The following is a 12,241-nucleotide window of genomic DNA, read 5'->3' as shown; positions in this document are numbered from 1 at the left end:
TGCAATTTGCGAATGGAACCATTTTGATAGAGCCCAGAAGGATAAGCAGGCAAGCTAAATTTTCTAGGAAGGGCCCTTTTGCATTCATTACTTACTGCTGGCAAGGCATGGTAAACAGGTATAATCATTTTATCTAGGTTGCTGATTTCAAATAACCCATCAAAACTTGTTAGTAGTTCTTGTAATCGAGTGGTTATCTAAGCCATTTTGTTCAGAAGATAGTGCAGCAATCAGGAAATCGGGAGCCTGTGATACCACATTCTCGAGAAATCAGCGAAGTTCCCATCTGGATAAAAGCATGGTTGCAGATTACAAATGGTGGCAGCAAGCAGGCTTAAAAGCAAGCAAATGAACACACGCTGTGTCGTGGTCTGCAAAGTTCTTGGTGTTCACATTTATTCTGTGTAGGAGAGAAACATGATCCTCTTTTTTGTTTGAACTTCCAAATGCAGACAGAAACACTAAAATAATGTTGCGACAACTATGGTTTATTCTGCATTGGAGAGAAACAGGATTGTCCTTTTTGTTTAAACTCCCAAAAAACAAACAAACACTAAACTGTTGTGACAAGTGTGTTAATAACTGACGTCACAGAATGCACTAGAAACATAGTTCGAACCGTAAGTGGGGACAAGGTGAGAGTGGCCATAAAGCAGAACTTATCATCCACACTGCATCTGTAATCATTTGTAGTCTTAACGATAGCAAACACGTTCAACAAGAAAAACATTAGGCTGTTTGAACAATATGCACTCTAGAGCCCTGTCATTATGTCTGAGCATACACAAGTAAATCTTGTAGCAGCCAGTTTATTGCTGACAAGGGTGAGGTGATACAGGTGACACAGGTCCTAGGCTTGTCACATGTTATGCACTTTTTGACAGGGGGCCATACTCTGGATCACTCCCGACAGGACTGCCTTTTGTGCACACTGATTAGCTAAATACAGTGAACAGGGTGCCGGCCTGTCTGGTTAGGCGTTAGACACTCATTGTGTCACTTGCCTTTGTGTCACTTAAAAATGCCTCCGATTGTGACCCATCAAGAATGCAGCCTTATTTCTTTGCAGATGTTTCTGGCTGGCAGTTCAATGCCCTGAACGGCATGCATTTGCAGTTACTCTGCTCCGTCTATGTGAAAAAAAATTTAGTAACCATGCTTTGAGAACATCCATCATGTAGGCAAAATGAATGAGACAGTAAAATAGATAAACTGTTCTTAGCTTTCAGTGAAAATTTCAGTGCAAACGCAAATGACCTTTCGTAGGGTCTCTCATAGAGTGAGCTTACTTTGTTTTTCTTTGTCTATGATGAAGGTGACCACCCTGACATAGCCTGAAATGTCAAGTTGGAAATTTTGTGCATAAATTACTGGTATCTTTTAATGTTTATGCTTGTACGTGCTTAGCCTGTGATCTCTCGACCATTTAAAAGCATTTGATGCTCCATATGGTGTCAATAGATGAAACATAATTCAGGAGAGATATTCTCATTCATTTGTTTTCGGGGATACAATCACTTAAGCAAGATTTCACGTGACCAAACTTGGTCACAGCGGCGACCTTGGGGACAGCATTGCTGGCATAGTACCAAGCTTGCTGTCACCCGTAGTCGCCTACTTGTTCAGTGCTACTTACACAAGACCTCACAAAAGTTGTATATCCCTGAAAGCAAATAACGAAAATACCACCTCAACACACCTTGCAAGAAATGAGTTACATTACATTGATACGAGGCCTGTTACATATACCGTATTACGAATTCAATGTGCACCTTCTTTTCCAAAAGAGTGGGTTGGAGAATTGCCTGCACGTTGCAGTCGGATACGAAACCGAAATCGCATAAGGCTGTGCCTGGCTCGCAGTCTGCACAGAGTGGCAACAAGTCAACATTTCAACTAGTCTGATGCAGAGTCACGAACAGGCTCGTGAAAGTGATAGTAATATCTCTAAAAGGGATCACTTGAGAGTATTGCCTTGTAAACAGCACAGCGAACTGCAAGTGGCACAACAATGTGCTGCCTTCATTATGAAAGCTCGTTAAAAAGAAAAGTTTCCTTTCTGTGAAGGTAAATTGTGCACATCTTGTTTTGTTCCATTCGCACATGTGGGGATATTTTTCGAGCCCATGCTACATTCAGGTGTGCTCTTAGAGGTCAGGGCCCCTTTAGAGCTGCTGAGGCTTGCAAGGACTGATTTTGTTGGTTTTATGTTTTATGTGCCCCGTTATATCATAGCACCAGCTGTTACACAGTTCATGCCGTTTGGATCTGTTTTACTCTAAGCCTGCGGAAATTGGGTGTGCGTTAGATTGGGGGGCACGTTAGAATTGTGTAAATACGGTAATCATGGAGCATTTTGCCAGCCCTCTCTTGTACATCAATGTACAGCAGCTCCCTGAGAGCTGTTAAGTCTGGGACATTAGTAGCGCTGGGTTCGTGCTGTTCTCGTTTTGCAAAAAGGAGGATTTCAGAAGGCAAGCTCAGCCATTTAATGCTAAGTGTAGGGATATTTTGGTTTGGCTAAATTGGTTTGAAATGAGTAGTATATGTAATTGAAGTTACCTCGGCAAAGCTGCAGGGCTGGAAGACGGGTTAAGTATTCTTATTAACAGTGTTTAAGGGGGGACACTGTTCTTCAAATAATGTTAATGATGTTTTCCATCAATATTCATGAAACTTTCCATTCTTGTTAAGACTTTTGTGCTGATTTCAAATATGTAATTATTTTTCCAATAGGCCATTTAGTTATGAAGATAAATGAAATTCATTGTTCATAATTTGCACAAACAATAAGGGGAAAAAAATGCGCTACAAAATTCATATTGGCACATGCCTGGGTACTAGAAAACATAAGGAACACAATGGTAGGAATACTATTTTGATACATCAAATATTAGCAATTTTATAGCAATTCAATCTTTACTGTCCGAATTGTGGCTACCCCACTGTCTGTTCTAAAACAGAATAGAAAATTTTTAAAGCATAAATTCCAAAATCTGACCCTACCATTGTGTACTTTGCACACTCAGCTACAAGCCACAACAAAAATTATGGCTCTATCTGCTTTGAAGGCAGAGGTATCGCCGCGGCAAATCAGCAACAAGTCAAAAGTCGGCGTTTCGAGAAAACGAGAAAAAAGGAATACATTCATTTTTAATCAAAAGTACAGAAATAATTTTGCAGTGAAAGTGGCTAAAAGCCACCAGTAATGTAGTCGGCCTGACCACGGCCACCCAAATGCGGCAAAAACATCGTTTGGCACCTTTCGCCGATTCCCGGTGGCTTGCATCGCGCGCGCGGCAAGGTTGTCGTTCACGCGGGTCGAGCTCCACGTCGACGCGATATCGCCGCAACACGCGCACGTGATAACGATCTTTATGGCGAGGCCAGATTACCGTTCGCTTTTGCCTCCTGCGACGTTGCCGCCGCACACCTTGCGCTTGACAAACGACATCAGTGCGTTCACGGAGTCCTACTGAGGATAGCGAAGCCTGCCTCGGCGCCGACTGGCGCGGCTGCAGCGCCGTCGGCGCGAGTGAGCAAATCCAACACCCGCTTTGTTGCTGGCGTTGACGCAAGAACTTGAAGTTTATTTGAGCATTCATCTCCCTCTGCAAAAAATCCGCACGCCGCGACATTGCAGCGTCACGCCGAACGCGGCCACTGTCCGTAACGATTTCACTCATTTGTGAGCTGGCTAGGCCTACTTCGTCATCGTCCGCGGCTTCGGTATCATTTGCGGTTGGCGGCGAGCTACTCTCGATGCGTTCAGAAGGAATGGAGCGCTTTTGAAAGTTATAAGCTGATCGCTTCTTCGTTTTGCCGAACTTCCCCGGTGGATCGGACATCGTTCGGCATGTGCCAACAAACCTACGAGACGCGCCGTCGCCTCGCCTGCGGAGTGGAGCAGACGATGGGAACCTCGCGCAGCCAACCACAGCACGCGCTTTTGGTCACGTGCGCTAGTCAACGAATCGGATCACGCGTTCGGCCTTTTTTCTTCCTCGGATTTCAACGTCACTGGCGTACCGACGGAGTCACTTTTGGCGGGAAATTAAAGAAGGAAGGCTCCTCTTTCCTACGAGACCAAGATGGCTGCGATCGCGCGCATAGAAAAAGAGCTACGCGCCGCGATAAAAAGGGCTGTTTTTGCGCGGAATTCAGCTCACAGTGATGTTATAAATTGATATTGCGGACGAAATACTCGTCCCTGAGATTCGAAACTTGGTGAATTAAAGGAATATTAGCTGTAGAATTCGAAAATTTCATTTTCAAAAAATCGATTTTTTCGCGATTTTTTCGCCGCAAAGACCCGTGTCCCCCCTTAAGTAATACTTACGTGGAAACATGGAACAATCAATTTATTTCGATATGTTTACAAAGGCATTGCTGCAAAACCACCTGCGCCCTTAGCAACACTGCTAGTTCTGGTCCCATGCAGTTAATACAAGACGTCATTGCAACTCAGGTTGAATGGTAACATGAATTTATAATAAAGATTCACGTAACATAAATGAAATTGTTATTGCAGAAATTGAAAAATCAACAAGTAGCAAAAGCAAAACAAAACCACACAATTGAAACATTTTCATTATGGATTAGAGCTTGCTTAAGAACATCTGAATTTCTTGTACTCTCTTTTATTGTCCTTGAAGAATATGTAGCCCACATCGCAACATATCTTTGTTGCTATGTAGGTTACCCTGCAGCTATTTTTGGCCTTAATTATTTAAGTGAAGGTGCTGTGTGTTCTTCTTTATACCTAGATAAAGACAATTCGGAGTGCTCTTTTTTGAAGCTTGATTACAAGATGTAAATTAGATATACGTATGACCCCATGTCTCGATGCAATAGGTTAAATGACTATGACAAATACGGAGGTAAATAATTTGTAATGTCTATGCAAGAAAATGCTGACAGAGCACTGTTGGGGGATGACATGGGAACCTGGTAGTTAGAGGATATGATGCAAATAGCAGACTATTGTGGCCTCCGAGACCTTCAGCATTCTACAGGTGCTGCCTAGTCTCGGAGGTCATGCGTAGGTGGCGCACTGGTTTTTGGCATTCTCAGTTCTGCATCATTTTTGGCAAGTGGTAATGGTGACATTTTATTTTTATTGTTTTTAAGTTTTGGTATCAGAATGTGTATTTTTGAGCATTCTGTGTTTGGCTTTAGAATTCCTACTAACTGTATTGTTCATCTAATCACTAGCTTGTTTTTGTTCTCTGTAGCTGTAGGTGGCAAGGAGAATTAATTGCTGCTCTTTCTTTTTTTTCTGACAGTCAAAGACTTCAGAAGCTACGAAAAATGATGCAACCAGCAGTCAAACTGTGTCGTCATTATCATCTCTCTTTGACGGTGCAAGAAGCGAATCTGGCTTCTCCATTGGTGAAAGTTTCAGTTCCGGTTTTGGGTTTGGTCTTCGAGCAGCCATGCCAAGAATGCCATCGTTCAGGGTAGGTGGAGTCTTCCTTATGTGCCGTGCTCTCCTTGGTGCTTCAGGTCACTGGGTACAAGACTGGTTGGCGGAAGATGAAACTTGAGTGATAAAAAAAGTTTGTGAAGGAGCATTTGATAGTATGTAGGATCTAAGATCCTAAAGACTACACTCGAACCTCCTTATAATGAAGTTGGAGGAGCTGAAATTATTTTGTTATATCTGTTACTTAGTTTTATCAATTATTGCTATTTAATGCAATATATGCTTAATGGTACAATATGCCAATGGTACAGTGTAAAGTGGTACACCATAGCACAGTGGTACATTCTTTTCCTCCTACTCTAAAAGTTGGGTGTAATTCCTGTTGTTGGCTACCTTAATTTTTTGAAATTCTTGAGTAGAGGGCACATAATAAATAGCCCATTTCAACAAATACGGGAGCTAGCAGCAGGTCTAGCCTAAGTGTGGCTGTGCTTTTTTTACCGTTGATTGATATAGAGAGAATTGGGGATATACCTCTATATTTACATGTTATCAGGCAATTATCAAGCTGAAATAGCGCCATAAACTACTACTTTGTAGTCTGTACATTGAGTATATGCCTCTTTTTTCTTGCTTCATGTAGCGCAGGGCAGTGAACATTGCATGTCATGCCACCACCTCTGCATCCGTCACGCGAAGTTTGTCAGGAAAGCTCACTTCCTATAGCCCAGGCTGACAAGAAAAACTGCGTAGGAAAGAGACGCAAGAATGCCTTCAGTTAAGATAAACAGGAAGTAGACAACACTTGCGTCACTGCATGAAGGAGGCTGGACATAGTGATGGACGTTCAATGTAAAAGTTAAAGGGGAACGCTGTTGCTTGAGGGAAGGATAATGTTTAACCAGTCGTACCTGTTTTATTATACCGCGCTGAGACGAAACTCTAGTGCGAAAGCATTTTTTGGGAGATACCCTCCATGTCTAGGCGTAGAACAAAAACCATTTCAGGGACCCTCTAAAATGAGAATATGTGCATACCAACATCATAAACTTCACTCGTACAGAACTGATGCATGTGGAGCAGCCTCAGTGTGTTAGGCATGAGTAAATTTAAATTAAATCTAATAAACAGTCTACGTAATTTAAACGTTTGTATTGAAACTGTGGTACTGTAAAAGCTATAGAGGCATAAGTAAAAGTACTGCCACAACATGAGCTTATGCTGTCTGATGTTTGCAATGTACCAAAACTAAAGCCATATCACTTTAGGCTGTGCAGGCATAGTAATGTTGGTTATTGTTGGTTATGGATGGTCATCATTATTCAGCCATGTGCTGGACAAATACATCCTTGTGAGAACATTAAGTAGCAAACATGCTAGTCATTCCAAAACTTGGCTGTTCTTTTTGAGAGCAGCTTTTAGTTCTGATGATGTGCTGTTGTAATTGTTTTAGTTTTTTCTTGTAGTTTCTGGAGGTTGCCTGTTTCGCATGATAGCAAGCCATGCCCTGTAGGGTGTCCTAGTGGAAAGCATGAATGCAGGGAATTTGCTTCATGTTTGCAGAGAATACGAAAACCACCATCACCACCACCGCTTGATGATGAAGATAGCAAAAAGCCCGACGATTCAGGTAAGCAAAAAGCAAGGTTTCTGAATTCGTGTTTGATATTTTAGTGCTCCTTCATTCCCAGTAGCATCTCGATGGCGCAAGTCTCAGGGGACTAAGTAAAATCCTCATATCCAAAACTTGTACCAATCAGAATAACGAGAATTTAATGTTCTGACAGCAAGCAAAGCATTCATGTCAAAGGTGTGCAAACACTCTATATTTCAAACGTGAATCATGTAGTTCATGTTATTTGATTAGAGAATACAACATTCAGTACAGTAGACTTCTTGGCAAATCCAGAGGAGCCAAATCTTGGGATAGGAGAATATATGAGAACATATAATTAGTTTTCCACAGACCCAATGAAAAAAAAAAGTGAGTGACACGAATTGCAATTTTCGTTAAGCTCAACTTCAACAGCGGCAAGCAACTGCTGCTCGGCAGGAGGCCTGTATCAGTAGACTTGGAGGAGGCAACTCTGCTAGTTACATGAGAAGGAAAAAGTGCTTCTGTTAAAAACAAATACAGTCGAACCCACTTATAATGATACCGGTTTTAACAATATATTGGTTATAACAATGAGAAGCGGCTGCACCATCGACTTCTGTAGGTTTTTCATGGTGAAATAACCCGCTTACTACAATGCCCCGATGCCGCATTATCGGTTATAACGATGAAGTCTGGCTGCTGGGTGTCCGAGCCGAAAGGTAGTGAAATGTGAAATCCTTGAAAAAAATAATAATAAAATGAGAAATTCGAGTCGCTGCACGATAGGTTGCTGCTCCAACAGCTGCCGTGCGCTTATTTTCCAGCCATCTCTGTGCGGCTCTCTCCCATCGCCCTTTTCCCCTCCGAACACGAATGGGCTGCGGCCATAGCTCTGCGCCACACCACCCTCCGAAACACAAATGGACTGCACCAACTGCGCTGCTCGCATCTTGCTTGCTGGCTCCTCATTCAGCGCAGTTCTGCAAACATCGTAATTGCCCGTGTTCGTCTTTTGCAATGAAATCGTTCCTGGCCACGTGGTTTCTTGGCCTCTTTTGACTCGCTGCCGAAACGGAAGATTGCTGATCCGCCTGCTGATCATCGGCAATGCACGACATTGCCGATGATCAGCAGGCCAATGCACGACATTGCACGACATAGATTTGGAAACGAAGTGCTTCTAACAGATGAGACGATCGTCATGAACGGGCTTGCATCGGATAGCGGCGGCGACGACAGCAGCGATGACGCGGTAAGGCAAGCTGCCTCAACATTGTCCTCACAGGAGGCCTGACAGATGATTCAGTGCCTTCAGGCAGTGGCGTAGCCAGAAATTTCGTTCGGCGGGGGGGCTGACGTTGCGGCTCGGCCTCCTCCTTACAGAATTTGTAGAGGGATCAATTACATTAATAATAACTGCATTTCTATTGGAAAAGATGCTGAAAACGAATCCTTGAACGCTACACATTGTCAAGACAAGTAAAATATGCATTTCTTCATAAAAGAATATACTCGTATGTCTCAAAAATTGTGCTCGAAATAACTTATGTCAGTGCTTCCATGTTTTCTGTATATTTAATGAGTAAAGAAAATATCACACGAACTTAATAACTATATCAGTTTGAAACTAGCAAAGCAGTGCATGCCGCTGATATGAAAAATGTAAAAACCATGAAATGATCAAGTTGAGAGCAAATATTTTAATGAATGTTAACCTCCCTGCCTTCCTCCCATTTGCATCTCTCTGTTTTTGTCATTCAAGAACCTTGTTAACATTTTTGTACGTATGCAACGACCAGGGGAAAATCTCAATGACGGCGTCCTTTGTTAGAATGTATTGCGCAGGAGCAGCTGTTATTGGTCGTATATTGTAATTGCACTGAAGTTATAGTCGCAACAGAGAGCACATATAACCTCTCTGTCTTCTGGCGGTTGTCCAACATCTTGGGTATCCATTGCGCACACAAGAGCCCAACGTGTTCATGAATTATGGTGTGACCTGAACCGTGACTGATGTTCGCCCGCCCTGCCAATTCATCTATGCTTATCCTCTGTTCTTGTGTAATCAGCCTTTGCAATTGTGTTGGGGGTGATTGCACGGTGGCTTTGGCCCGGTCTTGAATCGTTGTTGCAATATTCACGTCCTTTGAACCGTTTTCTCCAACGCTTCACAGTGGGCAATGAAATGCAATGTTCAACGTACACGGCAGCCATACAGCGACTAATTTCTTTTTGGGAAACACCTTCAGCTGTCAAAAACCTCACAACACCACACTGTTAAACTTTTGGAGTCTCCATTAAGCCACGAAACCAAGTTCAACCCAGTGTGCATTAAAGAACCTTTATCCTCACACCTGCATGTCACTTTTGTAAATAAGAGATGACTCTGTGCCACACGCATGCCTCGCGCATAATGAACCAAACCATTATTGCGTGGGGTTGGTTGGCTCACTTTCATTTAACACGCCCTCGTGCATTAGATATGCAAAGATACAATTGAATATACAGATGCGAAGATACAGCTTGATAAAGGGCAAAAGAGTGTCACTGGAAACAAAGTTCACTGCACTTATACACAAAACCTCGCAAGAAGATATTTAAACAAACGTATAAGTCTCTAATAAATCTACGTATCTCAGAAAAAATCACTATATAATGCGTCAAACAAGGCAAATAAACATCTTACGCAACAACAGATTCACAGATCACAGCCCCTCCTCCCTCCACTCCCCCTGATGTATAGTGTGCGACAGGAGGCGGCGCGCTTCCTCCCCGCTTTTCTCCCTTGCGCACACAAGACCGAGCCACCATCATCGGCTTACCCATGCCACCCCACTTTCACTAGCACGTACAGCATGCGGTGCACGGTCATGATGTTATTGCCCTTGGATTTTATACGGAACATGAGGGCGATGGCAGGAATGCGCCTGGAGTGTCCATATAATTGCTATCGTAATAATATAATAAGAGTATCCGGCAACTGAAGCATCCTGTGGCGCATTACTTTCTGCAAAAGAAGTGTCAAAATGGAACTTTCACCATGCGACAATTTGCTGCGTCGCAGCGATGTATTTCTTTTGTGGGGTGGTGGCGCAGAAATGAAAAAGACGCAAGGAAAGCATGTTGGCCATAATCAAATGCTACTTTGGGCACCTAATGTGGCTACCAAAGGAATATAGAAGAAAATGTGAGACTCTTGGTCCATAGAGAACCATAGGCATACTGCTCGGTATTCTACACCGGCGAGACATTTTCCTGAGAGCTTGCGCTCAAGCGAACGCGTTGCAATCCGTCGAGTCCCTGCAATGATGGCGGCCAGCGACCATGCATTGTTTCTTTTTCTCATCTGCTAGCCAGAAAGCGTCCAAAACTATGCCAGGTGAAAATCCACTCGGCCGGACAAAAACGAACGCGCATTGAAGTGCGCCGCACGGTGGTCGGGGCAAAACGAGAAAAACACATGCGCTCTGGCTGGTTCCGGCAGCCCGCGAGTAGCGAGGAAAAAAAAAAAAAGAGAAGAGAGGCTCAGTGTGTCCTCGCAAATAAAAGTCGAACTAGAAAAATAAGACCGTAGTTACCTTTGCTGGCTTTAGTGTCTTGACATTGATGCTTTGGCGCAGGTGAAAAAAAATGTTATTTTTTTCTGTGACATAATGGCACAAATGAACCACCACAATGCTTTGTCTCATCAGATCTCACTGTGTGCTTTGTCAACTTGTCTGATAATGTGTTGATTTGGCTTGTCTCATTGTATGATCCGATGTACGACTTTAGAAAAGTCAATGTACCTTTGGCGTAAAATGTTTATAACAACATTAAACCCACGAAGTTGCGGAGTTGAAAATCTAAAGCACGACTTTGGAAATGTCAATGCACCTTTCGCATGAAAAGTTTATGGGAACTTTATGCCGATAAAGTTTCAGAATATAAATCCATGCGCTCTGTAGATTCTGCGGCCTTTGCAACATGCTGCGACGAGCCCACTCGCCATCAGAGCGCCCTTGAAACTTTGTGCTCGGACGGGGCACCTTGCATTAGATATGCGACTCCCGGTGCATGGGCGTTGCCACAGAATCCAGCCCGATTTCGCAATGTTTGCTCTGAAATGTCTGTTCGAACGTGAAAAGCACATTCTAGACAAAATTCAGCATGATTTCCGGCACCGGGGATTGTTTTGGTCAGCGGCGCACGACAGCACAAAAAAATTTCGGGGGTGGGGAGGGGGGCTGAAGCCCCTATAAGCCCCCCCCCGTGGCTGCGTTCCTGCCTCCAGGGCTTCGTTTTCGCAAGGAACCTTCCGCTGCACTACGTAGAGTGCTTGGATGCCTTGGAGAAGGATATCGGCAAGCTTTGCATAAAGCATGCATGGCTGACTGACATAGGCTCTTCTCGTGCAAGCCAGTGAGAAGTTTGTGGTGAGATGCTTGTGGCGATCTCTCCTCAGCGTTTTTTCTGGATTTCTCAAGCTGACAGGTAGCCGTGGCAGCCTTCTCGCAGTTTTTAAAAGGCTTCTTTCGGGGCCACCAAAGTGATGCCTCGGCGGAGCTCGCATATCGCTTGCCACCCGTGACACCTCTTTACATTTGTTATAGTAGTGCCATTTCTAACGCCGACAGCCGCGGTTTGTTACACACGATCGGAGCGCCCAGGAAGCAAATAAATGAGTGAACGCAATCAGCAGCCGGGTGGAGGAACAGGGGGGAGGGGCACTGGCTTCCCTGCCTATGTAGTTTTCTCATATCAGCTCTGCCATCCCCCTATTTAGATTTTTTCATGCAACCCAGTTATAACAATTATCAGTTATAAAAATGGAATTTTCGTGACTCTTGAATGTTGTTATAAGTGGGTTCGACTGCAGTATGCTAGCCTTGACAATGACTTAAACTTGCAGGGGTGACACCAAGAAAGCAATAGCTCCATGTTCGCAAAGTATCAACATGTGCTCCTATTTGTTATGATAAAAACTGCTTTTTTTTTTTTTTTTTTTTGCCTAGAAACGGGGATGTAACTTCCTGTGTTGGGTTTGCATGCTAATGCTGAATCTTCGAATTTCATGTCATCTCGCATTATTCGAAATGAACTTTTTGGGTGCTTTTCATCATCTGTGAGGACTCATTGGTCTACATCAAGTCGGTGTTAATCTTTTCGAAATTTCATTGTGAGAACATGATGAAACAACTTCCATAAAGTTCCGCGTTCATCTGGCTTCGTATCCAAGA

General features: G+C 43.5%; 1 protein-coding gene across 2 annotated transcripts in view; it reads left to right on the top strand.

The window, feature by feature from the left end:
* Nucleotides 1–12,241, top strand: part of Set1 (SET domain containing 1) — a 55,797-nt gene that overhangs the window by 9,656 nt on the left and 33,900 nt on the right. For both annotated transcript variants that reach the window (XM_072287256.1, XM_072287257.1), the window contains exons 6-7: nucleotides 5,286–5,459; nucleotides 6,989–7,055. In XM_072287256.1, the coding sequence (XP_072143357.1) occupies nucleotides 5,286–5,459; nucleotides 6,989–7,055 (241 nt within the window). The remainder of the gene's footprint in view (nucleotides 1–5,285; nucleotides 5,460–6,988; nucleotides 7,056–12,241) is intronic.

Source organism: Dermacentor andersoni, chromosome 3 (assembly GCF_023375885.2).
Source record: "Dermacentor andersoni chromosome 3, qqDerAnde1_hic_scaffold, whole genome shotgun sequence".
In the NCBI taxonomy this organism is placed as follows: Eukaryota; Metazoa; Arthropoda; class Arachnida; order Ixodida; family Ixodidae; genus Dermacentor; species Dermacentor andersoni.
The sequence above is the reverse complement of the archived record's forward strand: the minus strand, read 5'-3'. Positions and strand labels throughout refer to the sequence as shown.